The sequence below is a fragment of the Cygnus olor genome, chromosome 12 (genome assembly GCF_009769625.2).
Source record: "Cygnus olor isolate bCygOlo1 chromosome 12, bCygOlo1.pri.v2, whole genome shotgun sequence".
NCBI classification, from domain to species: domain Eukaryota; kingdom Metazoa; phylum Chordata; class Aves; order Anseriformes; family Anatidae; genus Cygnus; species Cygnus olor.
Genome location: NC_049180.1, coordinates 14,635,623 through 14,661,872, shown reverse-complemented (window position 1 = coordinate 14,661,872; position 26,250 = coordinate 14,635,623). Strand labels below are relative to the sequence as shown.

The window sequence follows — 26,250 nt, the reverse complement described above, 5'->3', positions numbered from 1 at the left end:
AGTGAAAGACAACTGTAAGATGATAAATAAAAGCTTGAAAAAGCCTTGAGTTTTATCGTACCTTCTCACTCCCACCCATCTTTACAGATATTTGGTCTAGAATTCTCTGAATCAAATGCTACAAGAAAATTTAATGTAATTTACCATTTAGTCTTTCCACACATAGCTAAAATTGGGTCAAAGTTACAACAAAGTTAGGAAAACATTCTTTTTTTTTTTCTTCTGCCAGTAGACATTTTTAAGATTGAATAATGTTGTTTAAGTGCTGTTGGTGGGAAGCACTGAAATGCAACAGAGCTACACATCATATAGGCATACGTTCACTCTGATTTGAATAAGTTAAAAGTCTCAAAAAAATTAAGCAAATGCAACAGATGACAGAATTCTTGGGTCTTCTCCAAAGGTATTTTATTATTCACTTATTAACCTCCTTTTGGGAAGCTGTGAGTTGTGACGCCTTTGGAAGTGATTATCGCAGCTTCCAGAACAGTGCACAAAATTAACCCCATCACCTGGTTATGAACCTCAATTCTGTACTGTTTCAGTGTAACTCACACACTTGAGCTCATATGCTCTGCCTTAATAGCTTCAAGCTTAGGCCCTGCCAGGCCATTTATTACTGCTTGGCAACTCAAATCAATCTGCTTTAGGCGGAGGCTCGTTAAGAGAGCAGTCCATACCCGGGAGACCTGTCCTTTTCCGGGCTGCAGTCTCGATTTTCCGCACCAGGTCCACATCCCACCGATGGGTGACAAAACTAACCACGGCTCCAGGCGTCTTGCTTCCGACGCGTCCAACCCGCCCCACGCGGTGCAGGTAGTCCTGCAGCGTGTCTGGGAAGTCGTAGTTGACCACTAGCTGCACGCTGCTGGTGTCCAGACCCCGGGAGGCCAGGTCAGTGCAGACAAGGACGGATACGTCACCCTTCTGAAAGGAGGCAAAGATGCCGGCTCTGGCAACGGCTGACATCTGCCCCTGCAACCTCACGTGCTTGATTTTGTGGTCATCCAGGATGTAGCCCAGCCAGTTGACTGTGCTGGCGCTGTTGCAGAAGATGACGACAGCCCCACCGGATACCGGATGGTCCTTGAGGAGCTGCAGCAGTTCCGGCAGCTTGTCCTGGCCCTTCAGCCGGATGAACTTCTGCTGGACATGGGGCGGTAGGCGGTGCAGGCTCTGGGTGGCCAGGCTGGCGAAGCAGCCCACGTCAATGAACCTCCCCAGCATCTGGCTCAGCCCAGCGGGGAAGGTGGCTCCCACCACCACCACCTGCGTCCTCTCCTCCCGGGGCCCAGCCGGCCCAGGGGCCCCAGCAGTGAGCGGGGCATGCGCCAGGATCTCCTCAATGGGCGCCACGAAGGACTCGTCCATCAGCGTGTCCGCCTCGTCCAGCACCATCCACCGCAGCCTCCCGAGGGTCAGAAACCTCCTCCGCAGCGCATCCCGCAGCGCCCCGGGGGTGCCCAGCAGCACGGCGACCCCCGGCGCCCTCAGCTGCCGCCTCAGCCCGCCCGCTGCGCCGCCGCCCGTCAGCCCCCGCACCCGCAGCCCCGCCGGCCGGCACAGCGCCGCCGCCACCGCGCCCACCTGCGCTGCCAGCTCCCGCGACGGCACCACCACCAGCCCGCGGGGTGCCGCGGCCTTTTTCTCCTCCTCCTCCTCCTCCTTCTCGGGCCGGGCGAGCAGGCGGTCGAGCAGCGGCAGCAGGTAAGCCAGCGTTTTGCCACTGCCCGTCTCGGCGGCGCACAGGGCGCTGCGGCCGCGGAGCAGAGTGGGGATGGCGAGGCGCTGCACCACCGTGGGGCGGCCGACCTCCAGGCTCTGCAAGGCAGTCAGCAGCGCCGGCTGCAGCCCCATCTCGGCGAAGGACTGGCCCTGAGGAGCCGGCAGAGCCTTCAAAGCGGGGGCAGCCTTCTGAGAAGGCTCCAGCTGGAAGTAATCCCCGCACGCCTCCCTGTGCTTCCAGCCCGCCGACACCAGCCGCGGCCGCTCCCAGCGCCCCACTATCTGCCAGCGGGGCTGGCTCAGCTCCGGCCGCCGGCTCCGTAGCAGCAGCTTGCCGGAGGGCACCGCCGCCTCCCCGGGCCGCCTTTCCTTCCGCCGCTTCTCCAGGCGCTGCCGCAGGGCCCAGGGGATGCGCACCACATGCTCCAGTGGCTGCGAGCCCACCGCCGCCCGGCCGGCTGCTGCCCCGCCGCGCCTCAGCGCCATGGCGGCGGCGCCGCTCGATGACGCCGTGAGGCGACGGCCGGCCCACCCGCCTTCCTTATGCCCCCCGTCGGCCTTCCTCCCTCCCTGCCTCCGTCCCTACTCCTCCTCAGCCGGCTCCACGCGAGGAGGGTGAGGAATGGTTTGGGGGGGTCCGGACTGCCGCCTCGCGTCCTGCTTTCACCGCCCTCAGGGTGCTTTCACCGCCTGACAGGGTGGTGCCGCCATAAGGGGAGCCCCCCACTGTGGTGGACTCAGGGCTCCTCTCACCCTGTGGGGACGAAGCACCCAGCCTGCGAGCAGCCAAATGAGGCTCCACAGCCTCGGTCCCCCCGAGGAAAAGTTCTGGGAGTTTCCTGGAAGGAAATAATATTTCATAATCCCCACTACCCCATATGTTCTGTTTCAGACAGTGCCGCAACAGGAATGACGGTGAACACACCGCTGTGTTTTAGAGGGAAGAACATCCTGGCACCCATGGTGCGAGTGGGAACCTTACCGATGCGTCTTCTGGCCCTGGACTATGGTGCTGACATCGTGTACTGTGAGGTATGGAAGAGGAGCAGATGAGGCAATCTGGGGACAGGGTTACTGAAAAATGGAAGCAAAGGAGTAGGCTTGGCTTCCTGTGGGACTTTTTCCGTATACTTTTCATTTAAAAAATGGAAAAAACAGAGTGGCTTGAGAGAGCCTTTTGAGCAGTCAAGTTTACGGTAGGCCCATCCTTTAGGACTGTTGAATTATTTCAATTAATTTAGATGTCAGAACAATTTCTTCATGTTCTACTCCTGTTACTACTTAAGACTACTGTAACACCCACAATAAACAGGGTGCTCAGCTTCAGGTAGCTTCAAAAGTGACCAAGCAGTAAGACTGGCAGTACTGTGTAAGTATGGATGTGCTTGGACAGCGGAGCAAAACTGGGTGAGAGGGTAGGTTATTCTAAGGTTACAACTCTACCCCAAGAAAATGAGATATCTGTACTAATAGAATGGACTGAAAGGAACTGTCAGAATCAGTCTGAGAGGATCTTTGATCTCTTCTCAGAGAGACAATATGCTGGGTATGATATTTAATTAGTTGACTCTGCTCCATTTGAAAGAATAGCTATTGCTGGATGATGCAGAAGAAATCTCAAAATCTAGTAGTATAGTTACCACTATGTCAAAATTGGGAATAATAGTGTGTTTTTCTTTTTTGACAGGCAGTAGTAGTTTTCCACTTGTCTGTTTTACATTGGGTTAAATGAGACTATACATTTATTTTATATATTTTTAATTTTCTAGGATGTCAACTATAGATTGTATATACAGGAGTCACAAATTTACAGAATCTAGTTACGATGCCTTTGACATGTACTAGTATTTGCTGTTAGAGCTCTGTCTTAATAGATTCAGGAAAACAGTTCTATGGATTTTTATTTTTTAAGAATTTACTAGATAATATAGAAGTTATTTTAGGCAATTGTACAGCAGTTGTGTAGCAACAGAGCAGTATTGTGTAGCTTTGTTTTGATACGGTAAAACAGAGTTTTCCAATTTTTCTTCCATCCTTTCCCTGCAATCCCTTTCTTATTTTGGAACTCAAAGCTACTTCAGATCTTAACGTGAACAGTACCTGTTAAGAGGTATTATGTAAAAATTTAAGTTAAAAGTGGTACTAGCAAGACTTAAAGTGTAAGTAAATTAAAAAATAATCTAATTTATTGTTTGTTGTTTCTTACCTGTTAATCAGTAGGTCTTAATTTTTTTTATTTGACAAAACAAACAACCTGTAGTAAGCAAATGTTTTTCAGATAACTTATAGTAGGGCACTTTTTTTCTTAATTTATAGAACAGTTGGGTTAACAGCTGCATTTTATTTCAGCAGCTAAAAAGTTTTATCAGCTCAAGCTGTAGCCCTTTGCTAATTAAAGGTAGTCAGTTTGTTTTAAAGCTCATGTATAATCAAATTGATGAGATACAGCTGCAAAAATGACACAAATATTGGTCTTAATAAACCAAAATGCATAAGTCTGCAGTTAAGCTTATATATGCAGGTTGGTGTTTTGGGTTTCCTGTAAAGGAAGATCACAAATTCTAGAAGAATGATGACTGTATATTAAGTTCTTCAGTAAGCTTCAACACAGTTTCATTTTATCTTTTAATAAATATAGCAAATCTTTAAAGCTTTTGAATTAAGGTAACAAAGTCCTATAAACCTTATGTAGGTGTTTTGTTTACCTGTGGGTTTAGCCCAGTGGAAACCCACTTCAGTCTTTGAGATGTCTTCCTATAGTATTGTTTTCCGTTTGTTCTCTGGACAATTCATTCTGCTTTTATGTCTAGCTTGGTAGAGAGATATTTGAACAAAATGGATCTTCTAGAACTGTATCAACATCTCACCTTTCATATTTTGCAACTTTGGTTGAGCACTTCATAACAAATATAAACAAGCATTTAGTTGTTTCTTTTTCTGTATTTGGTATCTCTAGATAGCTATCTTTACTTAATAAAATAGAACAACTGTATAGAGCTGGATGGGTTATATGCTTTTACTTGTAATCATTTTATTCCCCCCTTTGTTCTCAGGAGCTGATTGACATAAAGATGCTGCAGTGTAAGAGGGTTATAAATGGTAAGTGTAGCATTTGTTTTGTTAATATCTGTAAACTTTCTTTTTCGAGTTGAGAAAGTAATTACTTTGAAGTAATTGTGTAGGGTTTACAATGAGGTATCAGTACAGACGTAAAATAAGTTTTTGAAGCTTCATTCTTATGCCTGGCTGCTGCTGTACAGTTTCAGACTTTGTTTTCCTTCTTAAGAAATTTTCAGTAGTACAGCTAATATCCCCCAGGAAAACCACAAACCTTCTTCTGAGGATAGGGTTAACCTGTTAGTAGCTAATAGTTTGGTGTTCTTTCTGGGACCCTAACACAAGGTTCTTCCCTACTTTATACAGAATAGCAAATATCCACCATTGACATAAGCTATTACAGGGATTTGGTGAGTTTCTTGTAAAGTTTTTGGCTGAGGTCGGGTCAGTGGGTGTGCAGGTACAGGCCTTGGAAAGTGAAGGATGTTATAATTCTACCTCCTAGAATTATGTCTGTCTCTCTTTACTAAGAAAAATGAGATCGTTGTTGGAAACCTTAGTAATGTTTCAGCATCATGCTTGCTGACAGCAGGTGAGAGAAGTAGCTGGAGTAGGAAGGACAATAAAATTCCAGTGCATTGGATGAAGTGCTGAAGGTCTTATCTTTGTGTGTCAAAAAGGCAAATAATAAAATTTTAATAAGCAGATGACTTTCCTCATTTCTGTGTCTATATACTGGTTCTAGTATCTCATTTTCTAGTGGTTACTTATGCCATCATAATAAGAAATAAACAAGCCAAAAATGCTTGTCTGCTTTTCCCCCCCCACCCCCCACCCCAGAAGTTCAACATTTGTATGTGCTGAAGTAAAATCTAATTTCTGGAGCAAAACTGCTCATTAGTTACAAAGCACTTTAATTTTTCCAGTGAAGTTTGTCAGTGGCTGTGGTGGTTTCACAGTGATGGCTAGTGAAACTCCACCACACTGCTCTTTCACTCCCTCTCCACAAAGGAACAGGGGGAAAAAAATACAATGAAGAAGGGCTCAAGGGTTGAGATAAGGACAGGGAGATCACTCACCAATTACTGTCATGGGGAAAACAGAGTCAGCATAGGGAGTTTAATACAATTTATTGCCTATTACTAACAGACTGGAGCAGTGAAAAACTAAAACCAAAATAAAAAACACTGCCCTCCCCCATACAGGTCCATACTGTGTACAGCACAGGCCCCTCATGGGTGGCAGCTGTTACCAGACCTGCTCCACCGGGGCTCCTCTCTATGGGCTGCTGATCTGGCCCTGAGTCTACTTCTCTTGGGGCTCTCCATGGGTCACATCCACTTGCTCCACTGGGGGCTGTGCCATATGGTTCATGTTCCATGGCTAACCATGGCTGCAGGGCAACAGCCTCTTCCACCATGGTCCCTTCCCCAGGCTGAAGGGGAACCTCTGCAAGCCAGTCAAGGATTGTTTCTCTACTGTTTTCTCACTTTCTCCCAGCTGCTGTTTGGCAGCAGTTTTTTCTTTCCCTTTCTTAAATCTGCTCACACAGAGGCACAACTGACGTCACTTGTTGGCTCAGCTTTGGCCTGTGCCAGGTCCCTTTTGGAGCCAGCTGGATGTGCGGCAGCTGCTGCACTCCTTGCAGAGGCTCCCCCTGCAGCCCTGTTTGCTGCCAAATCTTGCCATGTAAGCCCAATATTGTGGCCGAGAAACACATTAATTTAGACTGCAGTAGAGGCAAGTTCCAGTCATAAGTCTTCATAAACGTTAGCTGGGACATTGTAGTGTGTATATATATATATACTTTTTAGTCTACTGCAGTAAGGAAACGACATACAGGATCTCATTGTTTGGTATTCTACTCTTAAATTGAAGTCTGTGGACTAGGTTTGGCCTAACACAATTTTCACAGGCAAGTTCTTAAATGGATATCTTTTGAGCCCTCCATAAATTTTACAACAGGTGAGTGGGATGAAAAACAGCTGTTGTGTCCCTGGCAGGGAACAGAAGCCAACCATAAATCTACTTTCCATTCCAGCCCCTTCCCAAAAATGGTAACGTTATGTTCATTCATCCTGGCTGATTCATCTTCAAATATGTTCTGGTGCTGTTGCTTCCCAACAGACAGGCTGCGGGGATGATTAGGGAGCACTATGGGAGGGGGACTGCAGTGTGCAAGAAATGTGTTCTAAGGACTTCTGGGAGATAGGGAGCCATTAGTTGGACTGTTCATGGAAGTTTTATTTGATAGCATTTCATTTATATAGATGTTGTATTGTCATACGGCTTCCTGTATGATTACATCTGTGTATTATATTTTGTCTGTTTTGTGTTTCTCATTTCATGTAGAAGTACTTGAAACAGTGGACTTTGTTGCACCAAATGAAAGAGTGGTTTTCAGAACTTGTGAAAGGGAGAGGCACTGCGTCGTCTTTCAAATGGTAAGAAACCACCAGCAGGTACTCTTCTAATAACAGTTAAACGAGGTAGTGCTAGTAACTGTAAGTCTGAAAGAGCTGTCTGTAATGCACCTGTTTATACTTTGATGCTTCAGCTGGAGATAAAATTTCACACCAAATATGTTGCAGATTTCTAATCTGTTGGTACACACGCAGTCAACATGCTGCAGTGTAAGTTCTCTATACAGCTGTTTTCAGAAGATGTGATTAAGATGAATTCTGTGCTCTGTGAAGGCATCTTGGTTTTGTAATCAGTATCTTTGTTATATTTCCAAACATATACGTACCAAAAATAAATTACACTGATGCATGATCACATGCTTAAATCTTACACTGTGAAGAGTTTCACTAGAAAGACTAAAATAAATGACATTGTATAGTCTAGATAAGAGAGTATTAGTATCTGCATTAATGTTGCACAAATGGATTAAAGGCTGCTAGAGGGAAAAAATAATTTCTTTGAATGCACTGCGTATAAGACATGTTGGAGGAAGGAGGCTGCATTAGACAATAAACAATTTTTCTCAATGGTAATAATAGCTCTGGAATAAGCTGCCTGTAAAGGCTATTAAATCCTTACTAGTGGAAATTTTTAAGAACAGGAAAAATAAATATCTAATTGGTGATCAGCTAAGAATGTTTGATACTGTTTTAGGTCAAGAATGGACTGACCACTCAAGATCTCTTTTTGTGTCACTTTTTGTTGTTCAGTGGTTGACATGCTTTAGCAAAATGTTTTTGCTATCTGTTGTGCTGTGAATGAGTCTATGTTACTTTGGACTAAATGCTTAGAGCAAATAATAGTAGTACACACGTGGAAGTGAACTTATTTTTTATTAATTTGATGCTATTTTATAATTATACACTCTTGTTTTACCAACAGGGTTCAGCAGATGCTGAAAGAGCCTTGGCGGTAGCTAAGCTTGTGTAAGTCATCTTCTCTCAGCCCTTTCCCACTCTGGGTTTGCATTTTTTTTTTTGTTGATGGTGGTTGTGGTGTGTTTTGTTGTTGTTGTTTTGTAGAGAGGAATTATTATGGAAGACAAATGGTAATGATTGAGAGGACCAGGGTAGGTCTTGATAGGACCCTTAATATGTTTAAGAAAAGTTATGTAAGACTGCAACTTCTATTTGAAATAATTTGTACTCAAAATAGCAGCTGCATAATTTCTATACTGGGATTGAAGGCTTTTTTCTAGTGCAGTAGCTGTGTCCTTGATCTTTCCAGTGTGAAATTTGCTGGGTTTTACACACCTGCTAACAAAACTAATATGCCTGTAAATGGCTCCTATTTTTTATGTTTTGAAGCACACAGTACTGTGCAGAAATGAAAAATACATCTCCAACCTATTTGAAAGGTGTTTTTAAGCCTGTGTTTCAAATAGATGAAACTTCCGTAAGACTTACTTTGTTGACACTGGTGAATTTGGTGGTTGATAACGGTGAGTATCAATTAATTCTATATAAATGCATTTAAGATGAGTATTTGCAGCTTCTGCACAACCCTGGTCATTGAAACCTGTGGGCAGACGGTTGTTCAGACCACTGATAAAGTAGATAATTTACATAAATGAGAAGCTGAAAATTCAGAAGATCAAATAAAAACCTTAAATTCACATTTAAGCCTTATAATGATGAAAACAAGCTTCCCAGCAAGATATATATTTCCTGATTCTTGTTCTCATATATTGAAATAAATTTTTGTTTCTGCTCTTTCAGAGAGAGTGATGTAGCTGGCATTGATATCAACATGGGCTGCCCAAAAGAATATTCTACTAAGGTAAGTGGCTTTTGATTATTCTTCCTCATGTGGGGTGTGAAATACATGTCCTGGTTTTCTGAGTTGAACAAATTAAAGCAGTAAAATTTTCATGCAGATACTTATCTATCTTAAAGAGATAGAAGGACAGATTACATCATGAAATTTTGGAACAGAAGAACCAAAGAGCCCTAACAATTGTAGGTAGAGTGTATAAGAGATGGCTGAAGTTTTTTTCCATCACAAAGATTGCTTTTCATTTGGAGCATGTAATGAGTGTAAGAACAGTGTAAGACACCTTTCAGGTATCTTGTATCTTCACTTGAATAGTTCATAATGTTCCAGCCTGGATCTGACAGTGGTCAATGTTGAATGTACCAGGAAATGGTACAAGTAAGTCATAAGATGAATCAATTCACAGAGGGATTTTCTCTTTCATTACTTTCAGCTTTGTAGATTGGCTTGCACTCTGAAGAATTACTTTTATGCTTCTAATATTTAATTTAACTCGCAAGTAACTTTACCCATGTAGATTTCTAGGGTTTTTCCATTTGAATCCCATTAACTTTTTTGTTTCAATGATAATGTCTGAAAATGACATGGTAAGTGAGTTATGCTGAAAATAAATATTACATTCTTTTTAAACTGAAATTTGAATTTCCCCTTGTTCTGGAGCCTTTTTATTTATATATTTAGATTCTGTTGCTTCTGAACTTTCCATGCATTTTGCCAGATGGCTTTTGATATAAAATGGTATTACCAGAGCACTGTAGTCATGAGGACATGTTAAATTCATAATGGTCTGCTGGTATTTTCAGTACTGTTTTATTTAGCCTTTTTTACTGTCTTTTATGTTATAGCTAAATACGTGAAAGATGATTTTATCTTTCTGCAGAGTCATAATTAAGAACAAAACACCAAAACAACCGTCCCGTATTAGGGTGAAAGATCAAAAATTCTGCCAGTAGTATTGGGTCAAAAAAAATTACATGCAGTTTTTAACTTATTTCTTATGACTGCCTATTGGCCTCTAGATCTATGCATGCAGATGAGATGGTGCAGAAAGAACAGCCCAAATATTAAATTATTAAAGTGTTCGTAATATATTTAATCCAGCCACTTAGTTTTTGTTAACCTGCTTTCTAAGTTCAGAGTGTGTAGGCAGAAACTACTGACACGAAGACCTCTCAAACATGAAATGTAAAGCTAAAACAATACCTCTGTTCTGCTGTGACTTAATGAGTAGAAAACAGATAATTACAGTTGCTAAAAATGTCTTTTTGAAATCCTGTCTGCTCCATAAAGTAATGGGAGCAAGTTGGCATCCTGAATTACTACTTAATTATTCTGATACATTTCTAGGAAGCGTTTCACCAAATTGTTCACTAATGCTCCTCCATTTCGTATTTTGCCATTTTCTACTTTCTTTGGTTAATAAGCAGTGGATTTTTGCTGTGGTCTGCTATTAGGTGAAATAATTGAGTTGAAAAACGTTTGCATTTTTCATGTTCCTAGTGTGTAACAGTTCCTGTGTGTTTTCCCAGGGTGGCATGGGGGCAGCACTGCTATCTGATCCTGACAAAATTGAGTCTGTAAGTATCACCTTGTGGGTTTTAAACTGCCTTGAAAAGTACTACATGTAGTGCTCTACTGGAAGCAAGGATGAATGCATAGAAGACAAATTTGTAAAAGCTAGAGTAGAATGGTCAGTTTTGAATATTAAAATTTAAAAAAATATTAAAATAGATATGTGTATGTATATTCCTAAGGACTTCTGGGCTTCCTGATATTGAGCAGTCTGCACACTGCTCTGGGTTTCCAGGGTCATTCTCTGCAAGTATGTTTTATTTTCCTTTCTCTTTAAAGACGTGGTACTTCCTAGTTCGATGAGTAGACGGCTCACTTTTTCCTGCTTCCCTATAGCTTATAGCTGCTCATTGTATCCACCTTCAGAGCTCCTGAGGGCAGTTGTAGTTTACAGTTCCCCATCTCTTTCTTCCAAAAGTGAAAGCAGAATCGGGTAAGTGTTATTATCTGTGGAAAGTCAGTTAACAGTACAGGCAACAGAACTGGAACCAGAACCTAAATTTTTGAGACCTATATGGTATTCCATGAAGTAGGTAACGTGGATGATATTACCTGGAGTTAAATTGGAATTGATGTACGAGGTGATGAAGCCTGAATGAAATTTTTAGGAGTGGGACCTGAGGGGAAAGTATATGGCAAGCTGGAAGTAAATCTGGCAAAAATACTTTTCATAGGAGTGAGAGGCAGTTGGAAAGATGATTCCTAACAGCTTCCCTTCCACTCCTTAGCCATTATATTTTGTTTTGATATTCTTCAGTAGAACAGGAAACTTGAACTTCAAAAAGTTGGATTTTTTTTAATGTAAGGTGTTAATAAGCAGCAAAATTGTAGTAATGAAATTACTGTTAGCCAACTGCAAAGGGATAACTAAACTTAGAAGACGTTTGAAATTGCAGCTCCAAATCATTAATCTATATGATTAAAAAGCATAAGATGTTTGTTCTTGCATCAGAATCCTTAATGAGGCTGACACCGAAAGCTTATTATGTTTAAGATAAGATTGTGAAAATAATATAGTGATAATGTTTGGAAAATGAGGTCATCTCAGTTTCATTTATGTGTAAAAATAAAGAAAAATTAAAAATACTGAAGAGTATTTTTTGAGAGCTTTCTTATTTTTTTTCAATCAAGAAAATGCTACAGGGGAAAGTTTGGAAACCACTAATTACTTCCCAGCTGTTTTAAGCATAAGAATTTGCATGTGTTAACTATAAAAGCTCAATTCTGTATTGGGAACCTAATAAGTACTGTAGCATTAAATAAAATTCAAGTTTCATTTGTATGCACAGCTCTGAAAGAAATCATTTACCTGAAGTTCCAGCTGTATTATACAGGAGAATTGCACTCAGTAAAATCACATGTATTATAATATCTCAAAAAACAGTAAAAAAAACACAGTATTTTTCTAGTAACAGTCAGGATCAGCTGCTTTCCACTTTCCTGCCTAGGGAGCTATTGGATTTCTGGTGCCATTTTCCCATAGAATACGCTTGCATAAATCAAAGTATTCCTTTATAGTCATATAGTGATTTTAGATGTGTATAGGCCATTATGTGGCTCTTTTGTTTAAATATGGTCTGTTGGACTTGAATTCAGCCTCTGAAAATAATATTCTTTCCATAGCTTAGTTTTTTAATGGTTAAACTAACAACTACCCAGCTGTTCGCTTATACCAAGTTTGTTTTAATGAGTAAAATGTGCTTTGTGTTAAGCATGGAATTCAGTTTACAATTTTTGTTTTTATTAGAAGATTCAATGACATTGCTTAATTTTTTTCCCCTCGTTTTTTTCCATCTTGAAAGCTTTCTTCTCTCAAAAAAGCTCTTTTTAAAGAATACTCACATGCAGTTTTCATAAACTTACAACTCAAATATGAAAAGAATATGAAAACAGTCTCATGAAAATGAGATTTTGCACTTTATTTTGAAGTGATTGGTGTTTACAGTTCACCTCCTATTAAAAGCAGCATTCATATTTAGCAGCTAAAATGTTATACTCAATTAGAGATTGTATGTGTTCTTTAAGCACTTAAGATTCTTTATAGAGGTACAATAACTAGTGTTATATTATTCTAATTTCATTGCATATTCAAGAGAGAGGGAAGAGTTTTATTCATTTCACTTTTGTAATCACATTTGTCTTTTTTTCTCCCTCTCCAGATACTGACTACTCTTGTTAAAGGAATTTGTAAGCCAGTAACCTGCAAAATCCGCATTTTACCCTCAGTAAGAACATAAATCATCATGAAGTTTTGTATTTTTGTTTAATACTATGATGAAAAGTCAGTTATAATATATGGAAATTTAATGTATTGAAATTTTAGCCCCATTATTGTGAAACAGCTTTTGGAATTGTAATTTGTTTGGGATGCCAAAGTTATTTTCTCCTCTAATTAAAAACCTCAAGACAACATTAGATGTCTACACAGTCTTATTCGATTCCAAGCGTGGGTACTTCTATATAATGTGTCTTAGTCCTGTTTATTGTAACCCACTGAGTTAATCCCAAAGCTTTTGCTGATGGATAAGCACTAAAAGAAAAATAAAAAGGAAAAATGTACTGTTATTGTAGAAGATTGCCAAATATGGAATTGACTGAGAGTAATATCGTGTACATAAGCACAATGTGGTGACCTTTGAATTTCCTGACAGTCTGCGTGAGGTTTAAACTGAAGGGGAAGACAAAGGCGTACTGTTACTTCTCCAACTTCCAAAATCCACCTTAACAAAGATTTCACTAATGAAATTGTTTGCAACAGTAACTGCCTGTACTCTAGAAACTACTTGTATTTTATGCTGCAAGGAGACTTTTAATGTCTTGGTTCCTGATTTACTCCACATGCAAAGACAGCAATAAGTACTACAAATGATACCCAAATTAAAAACAATTTCTGCAGCCTTTTTAGAAGCTGTTTGATAGATTGAGCACTGAAATTGCTAGTTTATGTGAAGAGATTTATAATCTTACCCGGAAGCACCATCTCCATCACAATTTTAGAATGACATTTTCTAGATAGATTCTTGGGTACAGTCCTTCATTTCAAGAAAATTGTGGTGGGACTTACTTTGTTAAAGCTGTTGCATTTTGTACTATCAGTGTTTTTCTAAAATTTAACAATTAAGAATAGAGCGAAAATACCTAGTTCTTTTTTTTAATAGCTGGTATATTTCCCTTATTTTTTTGTTGAGTCCCTTTCAAAGTTTGTAAAGCTCCAGGAGATGATTTACCTTCTCTTTAAATGACTGATTATTTTAAAAATCTGTATCTGATTACCTATTTATTTACTTTGATTGCATATGAACTGGAAAGATAGTTCTGTAGAGGGATGAGCTGTAACTGAGCTAGCTACTGTTCAAACGTAATTTGCATATGCACTTAATTATATGAACAAATGAACCCTGTGTGAAAAGAATCACTAACTCTGTGTAAGATCATTATTTTTGAAGTACTGCCTAATAGTATTAAGCCAAAAAGCTGGCACCTCTCCTTTACATTTCTACAGCCATCATAGTCTTTGTTTCCAGCTGCTTTTGCATAACGTGTCTCCAGTCAGAACAGCAGGTGGGCTTCTGTCTCTATATCCATGCCACCTGGTAGGTGTTGTATTTTTCAAAGACTGCTATTTTGTGATGGGCCACAGATTGCTCTCCAGCTTTTGAAAAGAAAATTGGCCTCTTTTTTTTCCCCCGTGTCTCCAGAGCTGCAGAGCTATACAAGACAGGCTAATTCAGCAGCATGCCAACTTTTTCTCTTTAAAGATGTGCTAAGAGCTCCCCCTTCTCCCCTGCATCTTTTGGTTCACTGGTCATGTATGAATACCATTTGTACTTTTCAGATACCGGTTAACTTTAAGATATGCCTGAGAAGAATATATATAGATGCATGATTGCATTTTACGTTCGTTTTAGAAGGCATTCTCCTAATCATCCATCTAAGATGCATTTTAATTAAAATTTACAGAGTAGTCATTAAAGAGGACTTGCTAATCAAGTGCTTTGTATCACTTTCAAATGACAGTCTAAAAGCCTGTTGGAAAATGCTCCTTTAATACAAAGTATTGAGTTATCTGTCTCAAGAAAGTTTTGCAATTCATGGTTTCAAGGAAGTGTTGAAAATATATTCTTATTTTTTTCCATAATATCTAGTTCTTTCATTGAAGTATGTATTAAATAAGTATGCATATTGGGAGATGCTGTTGAAGTACATCATATCTTTCTTAATGAAAGAATAGAATTTCAACATTTGTTTGTGCAATGACATGATGGTTATCACATGATAATTGTTTCTTCTCTTTAAACTAAGATCATGTCATTCCTCTTATCCCTCAGGTTGAGGACACTGTGAATCTGGTGAAGAGAATAGAAAAAACTGGTATTGCTGCCATTGCAGTCCATGGAAGGTAAATATGTTTCAGGAAAGCGTGTTACATTTTTACTACAGTTTTCTAGCCAATGTTGCACAGTAAGGTATGACTCAAGTAAACTCTACATTTAATATGTAGTTCTGATTTCAACTGCTAGATAAATCAATCTCTTAGAAAACCAATACAGTAATTAGGGAATGGATCTATTTGGTGCTATTGAACTATTTGCAGCTATTTTCCTAAAATTTTAGACTCAGTCAAGACCAAATAAAAATAAAATTATCTTGCACATTGAGTCTAAAAGCCCTGCTTATCTGGGTATGGAGTTAGAGTAGGAACATTTTAAAATGCATTTGATTTAAAATAATTATATATAATTATATAAACTTATATTTTTTATATATAATTTATAATAATTATATAAAGTAAATGAGTACAAATAAGTATGTCCAAGTAATCTTTGAGTTATTTCTGCTGTGATCTAAGTGTGTACAAATTCCATAGGAAATCTTTGGTCTTGTCTTTTTTCTTTGTTGGAAAGGAAGAAGGAGGAGAGGCCTCAGCACCCTATCCACTGTGATGTGATCAAAGCCATATCTGAAGCAGTCTCCATTCCAGTAATAGCAAAGTAGGTTGTACTAATCAGCTAGTTATTGCAAGATGCCTGTGCCTAATTTAAGATGTGCTAGTGCAGGAAAAAGAAGATTCTTCATGTGGAGGCAAACAGAAATATTGTCTCTAAATCTAAACGCAGTTATCAGTGATGGAACTTGGCCTTGGGAATTACCACTGTATCTCAGGTTTAGTTTTAAAAGTCCTTGTATGCTTCAAAAATTACTTCTTTTCTGCGTCACAGCCTATCCTATGCAAGTTGTTTCTAACTGCATCCAACAGCTGAATTTTTTGTGATTTTAAGCTATGTGCAGTGACTGGTTATAACCATACCACTGTGTGTCTTGAACACTTGCACAGTAGAGCTCATCCATCCCACTGCTCAAAAAGTGTTACGTACTGTGGTGTCATAGTTTTCCCTAGCACCTGCTTAGCCTACAGGCCTGCAAAAATGTTGGCACTGAATCTCTGCTTTTATTGATAGATCCTTTGGTTACTCTGATGATAAAATAAGGAACTCATTCTTATAAAAGTTTAGCCACAAACAGGTATCTCCTGCTTCCAAAATTGCTCTTAAAGGTAATGAAAAGCAGCTGACTGCCCTGAATTGTCTGATTGACATCTTTATACATTTCACCTGTTTGTTAGTGGCAGTAGAATCTCCTTGGCCAGAGAAGCTCTGTCTTTTAAATGAAGTTCTTTTGATGTCAAGTTTGCCTGGAAAAGCTTTGACTCTGCAAACCATACACTTGGATCAGGAATTTGAGAGTAGTTAGTTTCCTTGTTCACATTTCTGTGTAGAAAATAAATTGAAAATCAAAGTTTTTGCTGTTGGAAAGTCTGTTTCTGTACTGGACAAAGGAAATAATCCATGCTGATGGTTTTTGCTATTCCTCTTTTCAGTAGCTCACCCCCTTTTGAGTTTTCAGAATATTTTTTTTAAAAATATGGAATTCAGAAAGAATGTAATATCCCATTTGAAAATATGGGGTGTGTTAAAGTACTTATAATAGCAAATAAAACTTTCTGGAGTATAACACTGATGTTTGTTTGTAGTGGAGGATCTCATGACTTCATCAAAGAATACATGGACATTGAGACCTTCCGGAAAGCAACAGATGCCTCGTCTGTAATGATAGCTCGTGCTGCGATGTGGAACCCATCCATTTTCAGAAAAGAAGGTCCTTTCCCCTTGAAGGAAGTCATGCAAGATTACATCAAATATGTATGGTGTTCTTTTTTTTTTTTTTTTAATATTTTACTTGTAATTAACATTGTTTAAAATTTATTCCAAATCTTACCATGGTATCTTAACTACTCTTATTTTCAGACGTAGTCTCTAATGATATCTTAACATACTGCATACAATGTGAGTCTTGCAAGTGAACTGCTGCTTCTTCTGTTTTGTTGTGTTCAGTAAAAAAAAATTCCAGAAATCACTCAGAAAACAATTTTTCCTAATGGTTATTTTCTTACATACCATGCCTTTTATCCTAGTTTTTTTGGGAACAGTTGGGAGGTTTACATCTAAAAATGTCTAGAACTTTGAAAAGCCAATGATAGGTAGGGCAACTCTCTTGATACTGTTAGTACAATTAATATTGAACAGAAAAGTGAAGGAGTATTAAATACTCCATTGCTGTTAGAATCATTTCTAGAAGTTAATTGCCTATCACAAATACTGTCAAGAATGTTTAGCAGCTGGGAAGCAAAGGTAATGATTTGTCAAAGTAATGCTGTATTGTAGTATTACAGCTCCACTAATTGAGTCATCTATCATGCAAAGTTGCTGGATCATTCAAAATAGAGTGCTTTTAATAGCAAAACAGGAAATAAATTGAAAATCTGCAGATTTGATCGTGTCATCAATTAATTTTTTTTCTGAAGATTTGGACTGTCATTAACCAGTTACTTATTAAAAATATTACTTTACTAGTCAAATCTGTTAACTCGTCACTTGTTTCATCATAAGTTGAAATAAGTTGAATTTCATTTTGTGAGAATATGCCAAAATAATCAAGTTATACTCATGTTAATTAAGTTATCTTGAATTGAGAAAACTCTACACTGTGCTTTGCATTTCAGAAATAGTTTTGAAATTCATCAAGAGTAATGAGGATTACACAAGAAATTTGTTTGGTGTATTTTGATATATTTTGTCTTTCTCCTTCAGGCAGTGAGATATGATAATCACTATACCAACACGAAATACTGTTTGTGTCAGATGTTAAGAGAACAATTAGAAACTACTCAGGGCAAGAAGCTGCATGCTGCACAGTCCACGCAGGAAATCTGGTAAGCATGTACTTCTGAAATAGGAATCGTCTCTGTCAGACTTGCAAACCAGTTCTGTCTGTAGCACTGTCTGGCGTTTAGACCCTCAGAAAAAGTTGGGAAAATAAAAAGCAGTTGCTAAAATGTGGAGTACTCCAGTAGCCCTTCCCAAGTTTCCTCCATGCTCAGGTGTTAAAACTTTAACCCTAAAACTGTCTATATATTTGACATACTAATGTGAGAGGTACATCACTGAGTGATAGGTATTTATCCAATATTTGCATGAACTAATTAATTCTAAAAAAAAAAAAAGTTTTGCTATTTTCTAGAGGTAGTTTGGAGGTTAATAGGTTGGAACTTCTGAGATTTTTATAAACTTTTCCTGTGCGAGTGGGGTTTTTAATATTGATGGGATTTTTATGGCAAGATGTATATTTTAAAGGACCACTTAGAGATTATCTCAAAGCGATATATGAAGGTAGCCTGTATGACACTTGCATATATTTTTTTGTGCTGCTTCTCATACCTGAAATACCAGAACCGAATATGACAACCTTTTTGAGGAAATACAGTAGCTTTATTGAAGTCCTTCATCCTAGACCTCTGAAATGATCCGAATGAAATTTCTGGAATGGGGAGGCAAAAAAGGAAGAAGGAAAAAAATGTGAGAAACAATAAAATAGATGTTAAATTCACACAGAATGGAGGGGAATTCAAATTCGGACCCACTCAAACTGAACAAAGTAGAGGTCTGAGCTTGCCTATGTCATATCCACGTTGCATGCCACAATTATTCTGCTGATTGAAGGAGGGAAAGTCTTTTGGTTTTTATAAAATGCAGTCTGAGACTGTTTATCTTCCATATATGAAACTGGAAAGAAATGTTGAAAGCTTGAAATATTTTGCAAATTGAATTATTGTTGTCTAGTGAGACCTAATCAACATTCTGTTCGCATTTGAAATGAATGTAAATGTTTTCAGTACTTCTGTCTGTTTGCTGTGATTTACCAACTCTGTAAACACTGCTGCCCACAACTGTTACGTATAAAAGGAGCTAGCCTCTGTTAATCATAAAGGAGCAGTGGAACGTGTAAACAACACTTAAATTTTGCAAGATATTTTTCACTTTTGCAATTAAGTAGTTGAACAATTTTTTAGCGTAGTAACTTGCTGTCTTTTTGCATATAGTTTTCTAATTTGGTTAGAAGAAGTGTAGTATAGATTGAAACTATCTTCTACAACTTCAGATAAATCATAGTCAAAAGGGTGGTGGTGTTCTCTACTGCATTAACAGTAATGCATATTATGTAAAGAAAAGAAATTGTAAAGTAAGAATCAAGCCTTTAAACAGGTAATTAGAAGAGGTACAGTTTATGAACATAAATACTTGATGGACGTCTGGGGTAAAGTTTTTGGTTTTATGTGCTATGCCTAGTGATGCTTTAGGGGCTTCCAAAGTTGAACACAAGCATTTTTGTACATGGGATGCATTACCATGTTCAAAATCGGCTTAAGTAGCACCGACTGCGTAAGAGAGGGGCAGAAGAGAGTGCCTCTTAGAAATCAGTTTTATCAGTTTTCATCTGCAGACTCAAAGCCTTCTAACCACTATTTTAAATAGTCTGTTTAACCTCCAGATAAAAGAATAACTTTCAGTTATTTAAGATTAGCCTATAGGTCACTAGACAAAAATGTTACTTAACACTGCTGCCTCGTGGTGGGGATAGTATGTTACAGCCATTTGAGATTTTAATCTCAGTACTGAACTCACGAAAAAGGCTGCTGCATTTCAGATAAGTGTTTGCGTAACAATACATAACGAGCTGCCTTCTCTTAGAAGCATCATTCAGCATTATTCAGCTTCAACACTTTTCCATTTAGAGTACTGACGATGGTCGTGTCCAGAATTCATTTTATTGTTGAACAGGCTCATGCCAATGAGTACTCTCATAACTTTCAGCAAGTAAGTTTGCCAGTGCTGCAGGTTATATTGTTCTCTTTGGAAAATGAGGAGTATCAGGTTTTTCAGCGTAGGTGGAGCCTGCCATGGATGTAAAATTGAAAATGATTTGAGGCACTTGCCATTGACCCAAATCCTAGTTTCCTCCCTTGCATTGGGACTTGCAAATAATACTCAAATTGAGCTAATAACTTGAATGGACATTGCAGGACTTGTATTTCTTATGATTCTGCCTGAACTTTCAGATTGCAAATTAAATATCTAATGCTGGAAATGACAATGTTCTACTTGTAGCTCAAGTATGTCTTACGAGACATGAAGGAGAAACAATATAATGTCACTGTACAGAATATAGCTGTACTTCCATACAATTCTCTGTACATATATACTTTATTTAAATACAACTGGTTTCTATACTTAATTTTCTCTGTCATAATGGGGTACAAAAAGTAAGCTGATCTCCAATACAAAATAATTTTGTTTCAATAGCGAAGTCTTTGAAATGGCTGATTTCTATGAAGAAACAACAGCTGTTTTCGAAGCAAAGAAAACATCCCTAGAAACTAAGATACAAGATGAAGATGACCAGATAGAAGATCCAGATGTGATAAAAATGGCTGTTAGATTTGACAAGTAAGTATGCAAATTTATTTTATTCAACTGTTTTGCATCTGTAAATAAAAACTAAGAATTTAGCAATGTTTTCTAGTTTCTAGAAAATAACAGTTTGCATAACAGCATGTACTGAGTGCATTTTTATGAAACAATTAGTGTGCATTGTTATGTAATCACTAGCGTCACCATTCTTCCTGTGCTACTTGGATGCTATGAGATGTTCATGTTCTTTAGTTCCAGGCTTCCCGAGATTCAGTAAATTTATTAAAAGTTTGAGTGGCTTTAAAAAAAATAAGCATCTGCATATAAAGAATTGTGAATATACAAAGGTATAGAGTTCATTAATTGTTTTGTGGAAATTTGATTAAAAAACGCTTTTTTAATAGAAAAAGTCCAGCATAAATTTCAGAAGTCTATTCCAAGCAGATAACTTATCTGCAGCCTTCTAAACATGTTCCCATCATCAGGTATTCCTTGAGAAACTAATTCATGGAGTTATGTACAACATTGTTTTAAGTAACTTTTGACTATAATCTGAGGTATATAGAATTGCTGTTACTTTACATGTTATACCCACCCTGCTATTAAGTCTATCAAGCAGCTCAAGGAGAGTACTATACAAAGTGCTCCTCAAATCCAGTCATAATGCATTAATAGTTACAGGGTATATTACATGGCTCCCTTAGGACAGAATACAGTGTTTTACTGTATTTTTTCTGCCAAGTACAAGGAGCGAGTACTTTGATATCAGTAACTGAATCGTTGCCTACCTTTGCTACGATTATTTATTTGATGACTCTACCGTCTCATAACAGAAGCAGCTTCTGTTCTTTATTTTAATGTTTCATATTGTGTTGTTGCTTATAATAAACAGTGTCAAACTGTATTTCTATTCTGTATCATAGATTTAAGTAGAATTTCCTTTCTGGTCACTGTTTTTTCTCCTGTATTTTTACAGGATGTGAATGTTTAAGAAGAATAGTTAATAGAAGAGTTTAGGGTTTATTTTAGGTGCTAGGTCAGACATGTTACTTTAACTATCTAATAAGGAAGTGGTATTTTTCTCCTAATTTGAGCTGTAAAAGTAAACCACAAAGAATAACATGCAGAAGCAATATAATGAGTAGCCCTTATTTTGTTGAATTATTGAGCTGTCTGTTTTAAAATAGATTTGTTTAGTAAGTAAACTGTAGGCACAGTTGTTGACCGCAAATTTTTTTCTGTCTAGGAGAGAATATCCACCGCAGATTACTCCAAAAATGTATCTTCTGGAATGGTGTAGGAAAGAAAAGCATCCTCAGCCTGTTTATGAAACTGTGAGTCAATCAAAAGAACCTTTGCAGCCATCCTCCCTGTCTATAAAATTGTTATTTTAAGACTCGGGGTAGTAAGAAATTAGCTTTCCACTGTGACGTAACTCTTGAGTAAGCTGCTTCAGAAACGGTAATACATATATACATACACACACACACACACATATATATATGAAAGTAGCTTATTTTATTGTAAAAAAGTGAAAGCCAGACCTTCAGTCCAGTTTCAACTGAGTTGTGAAAGAAGTTGCTGTAATTACAGCTTGTTACACAGGAGTCCGTGTCCAAGTTTCTTTTACTTCTGTGAAGTAAAGAATTTGGTTTCAGAATGTTTTCTTCTGTTGTTGGATGCTGTTATAGGTAGGAACTAGACCATATAGTTGCTTGGTTGGTTGGTTTGCTTGTTTTTTGTTTGTTTTTCTTGTAAAGCAAAAGTGTTTGCAGTTTGGACAACTTTTTTTTTATATATTCTAAATATACAAGATTAAATTTTTAGTCTGAATTACAGTAATTTTAAAGGCGTTACTTAATGTGGTCTTAAGAGTAACAAAGAACCTTGACAACCTTTGTTGTGTAAATGACATGACTGTTTTTGACACATCCCTCCCTTTTAATTCTTTATCTCCAGGTTCAAAGACCACTGGATAGACTGTTCTGTTCAGTTGTGACAGTAGCTGACCAAAAATACAGATCAACTCTGTGGTAAGTCATCCTTAATGTTTTTTGTGGCTGTTTCTGAAATACTGCTTAAACTTTGCAATGAAAGTGCACTCTAGTTCACAGCTCTGACATTAGTAAAAGTCAGCTAAACAATACCTCCTAAAGCTACCTGCGGGAAAAAAAAATCTGAAAATTGAATGTGACAAGGGAGTAAGCTCAAATAAACCGTTACTGATTTTAATTCACCTATTACGTTAGTCCACAGTTCTAGTGGAAGGGGAGCACATAGGTTACCCAATTTAATTGTGCCTATGAAGTGTGCAGTGACAAACCAAGGGTGGCAGAGGGGACATTTGGAGGAGGCAATGTTCAGCCACTACAGCAGATCCATTTTCAGTAATAAGTCAGGATTAGGTGTCTATATACAACAAAGTAGAATAAAGTTCAGTGGCATCTCAGAGATCACAGTTGATCAACAGTAACATCCAGTGCTGATCTAAAGTTTCATGACAGTATTTTATGCTGTCGTCTATTAATACTGGAGTTGACTTCAGGCATTTGCACCTAAATTGAACTGGATTTAAATGCAAAGTTAGAGCTCCAACATTGGACAGATTAAGGAGGATAAATGCACACAACAATTACTGGTGTTTCCAGGATTCCTGTTCAGAGACTTAGGAAGCTAAGCTCAGATGATGTGAAATGTTGAGAAGAAAACATTTTCAAATATTGAATTTGAATTTCACAAATGTGTAATGTGCAGTCAGTCCCTCGTGGAATTGACAGAAGTTTTTTTATTATGGAACAGTTCCTGCTTATGTCAGCATCAGTGAGTGAACTTGTATGCCTACCAGAGATATTTGGGCCTGAGTGTCTTTTCAGAAAGTGATCCTTCAGTACTCAGTTTTGTTTAGTGATCATATTTGCAAAAGTCAACTTATCTGAGGATTGCAACCGCTTGGGCCAAACACGTGTTGACTTCATATCTTTGAAATGAAGAGTATTCGAGACACAAGACCTGATGTAGTATTCCTAGAAAACCTATTACTATCAGCAGTGAGAAATGAACACTGACACCTAGCAAGATTCAAATTCTTCTTCTGGAGCTGATCTATTTTTTCTTCTGCTGTGAGATGACTACAAATGCTGTTTATTTCATGATGTTGCATCAGAGACAGGAAATTAATTGTGTTTTGGGAATGTAGAGACTTCAGCTTCTACTTTTACCTGTGCTCTGTCTGCTTGCTCTTCAGGGACAAGTCAAAGAAACTAGCAGAACAGGCTGCAGCTGTTGTCTGTCTGAGAACTCTGGGTGTCCCAGAGGGAAAGCTGTGTGAGGGAGAAAACCACCTGATAAACAAACGCAAGAGGGAAGACCTGGAGCACTTGAATAACAGAGACCATGGAAAAGATCTTGCCGAGCCTTCCCATAAAAAAGCTAATTTTACTGAAGAAACTTCTGACATGAATGTGCCTCAGATGCCACGGTAGCACGGAGATCAGAGGTTTCAGGCAGCTTCACAGAAGCTACAAATAAGCTCCTGTTTGTATATCTTGCTGTACACATTTCGTTTGGATTCTCTGAGACGGATAAATTCCCCAGGTGTGAAAGATGCCCATAAGATGTTTACTATTCACCACTCCCTGTCCCTGTGGTGCCTTTCAGACTGGATAAATTAGCAATTTGATTTTAGAGAACATTGAGAATATGATCCCAAACAATAAATTTTTTTAATATCAGATGCTTTCAAGGCTGTGTTGTAGTTGGTTTTATTATTTGCTTGTTTATTTTAAGAAGTCTGTGGTGTGCTGGTAAGAGATTTCTGAATGTATCGGCCATAAGAACCTAGGTTCATTATGGAACTATGTATTTAAAAAGAAAAACTCATGTTGGAAAATAGTAGTAGCTAAGTAGACATGGTTTTGTCAAATGAGGTTCATGCATGACTTGAGGCTTTACTTACACCCATCGTTCTGTCAAAAAGGATTTTGCAGAAAGGAGAACTTGGAAATTATAACACTAAGCGTGATAACATTTTTTCTTTAATAACTTCTACTACATTTTAGCCTCCAGAAATATGATAGCAACAGAATTAATCGTGCTTTCCTGATCTTAGGTATTACACTTGTCTTTTCAATAAGAAATTGGAGCCTAGTAGCTGTGAATTATTTGATTGAAGGCACTTTGAGCTGTTTTGTTCTTTTGAACTTGGAAGTCCTAGTAAGCATCTACATGTATATTATTTGCAATATGGGCATTCAAATATGGCCTTGTGTGTTCTTGAAATGTGACCTACTTTGCCTCAGTATTTAACTGTCGATGATACTGTTGGTCTTAATCAAAAGCACGTTTGTTTTTTTTAATTTATTGTAATCTTCAGATTATCAGTACTGGTCTGAAAGCAAAATTACAGGGATACCATGCCATGATCTCTGGAGTATTGTGCATAAGTAATTTAAAAAGTATAATTTATTTGGATGTAGTTCATCGATAGTCTTTGTATTTAAAACTTTGAATCTTTTTCTCAGATGATGACGTCAGCATTAAACCATTCTTTTATAATGGCAGAACAGTATCTCACCAGATGATGTTCAGACTATTTAAATATTAAATATACTTAATTACTTAAACTACTTAATTTTAAGTGACTGCTGTTCAGATCATAATTTCTAGTAAATCTATACAGTCTAAGAAGAAAAGTTTTTCTTACTCATTTTGTATGCTGCAATAAATGCAGTTCAGTATACTTAAATTTGATACAGCTTTAGTGTTAGAATTTTACTCTGAACCTGGAAAAGAATTTGCAGCATTAAGAAGAAATTTTAGATGTAGCCTTTTTCCTGTTGGAAGTGCTATCTTGTATCTTGTTCCTGTTCATGTTGTTGGGCGCCATCACAGAGGAAAAAGTCCTGCTAGTGGTGTGGCGTGCAAGTTCTCATAATATAGAACCATTGGATGTTTGAGCTTGGAATGGACGTCTGGAGATCATGTCCCATTCGACTCCATGTGGGCTTTAGCTTTCCCAACCACATCACTGTGTTCAGACAGCATCTCTCTTTCTCCCTGGACACCCGATCTTGCTTTCACCTTTTGTTCTTCCCGTGTATATTTAATTTTGACTTAAAATGCTAGTGAGAGCACATGTTTATGGCAAGAAATTGGTTAACTCCAGTGGCAGTTATGAATGTGTAAGGTTTGATTTCACATTGAACAGCTAAGCAGATTTCTGCAGTTCTGCTGTCAAAAAATCACATGTAACTATATCTGGAAGAACTATAGTTGGAGAGAGATGCCTAAATAGAGGTTGTATGAAAATACTGTAGCTCATAAAGGTTTTACTAATTATCTTATATTCCAGAATATGTGCCTTGTTGTGGCTGATGGAGAGAATTGAATAATACTGAGTATATATTCCTCTATAAGCTGGAAAAAATGTTACATTAATTTAGGACTGCAAAGTGTATGTATTGGATTTTTGCTAAAACAAATGGAAGCTAAAAGTTTCTGGAGGTTGTTTCTGTTTCCTAGTAAGAGCATGTCTTCAAATCCTAATTTAAATTATTACATGGTCAGAAATGCTTACATTTATTCCTCATAATTTGTTGTAATAGTTGTGTATGTTGATGAGGTGGTCTGTGTTGTAGTTCTGGATGACCACAACTAGGCCAAACAGCACGTGAAAATGGGAGTGAGAGTCACTCTGTCGGAATGAGCGTTCTACGCTAAATATAGAAGTGCTGTAAATTCTGGCAATTGGCTCGAAAGCATAGTGTATGTTTGACATCCTTGACCCGTGTCAAAAGGGAAACTTGCAATTGTGTGTACCTGCACATGGGAGAGTGAAAATAATTTTGCTTAAGGT

The 26,250-nt window shown here is 38.2% G+C and overlaps 2 protein-coding genes across 5 annotated transcripts; one reads left to right on the top strand and one right to left on the bottom strand.

Annotated features, from left to right (window-relative positions):
• Window positions 1-391: 391 nt before the first annotated feature.
• DDX28 (DEAD-box helicase 28) lies at window positions 392-2,311 on the bottom strand. Its single transcript, XM_040571520.1, has one exon. The coding sequence runs from the start codon at window positions 2,209-2,211 to the stop codon at window positions 637-639; it is 1,575 nt and encodes a 524-aa protein (XP_040427454.1). The 5' UTR covers window positions 2,212-2,311; the 3' UTR covers window positions 392-636.
• Window positions 1,585-25,023, top strand: DUS2 (dihydrouridine synthase 2). 4 transcript variants are annotated; one of them, XM_040571522.1, is made up of 16 exons: window positions 1,585-1,707; window positions 2,618-2,757; window positions 4,779-4,824; window positions 7,135-7,226; window positions 8,128-8,171; window positions 8,964-9,024; window positions 10,548-10,595; window positions 12,750-12,815; window positions 14,919-14,989; window positions 15,495-15,581; window positions 16,622-16,790; window positions 17,739-17,860; window positions 20,289-20,432; window positions 21,643-21,730; window positions 22,356-22,429; window positions 23,641-24,124. In XM_040571522.1, the coding sequence occupies exons 2-16, from the start codon at window positions 2,635-2,637 to the stop codon at window positions 23,876-23,878; spliced, it is 1,473 nt and encodes a 490-aa protein (XP_040427456.1). In that variant the 5' UTR covers window positions 1,585-1,707; window positions 2,618-2,634; the 3' UTR covers window positions 23,879-24,124. The 4 variants fall into 4 exon arrangements, with proteins under 4 accessions (XP_040427456.1, XP_040427457.1, XP_040427458.1 ...); XM_040571523.1 differs by lacking the exons at window positions 1,585-1,707; window positions 23,641-24,124 and adding exons at window positions 2,231-2,340; window positions 24,505-25,023; XM_040571524.1 differs by lacking the exons at window positions 1,585-1,707; window positions 23,641-24,124 and adding exons at window positions 2,232-2,340; window positions 23,196-23,615.
• The last annotated feature ends 1,227 nt before the right edge of the window (window positions 25,024-26,250 follow it).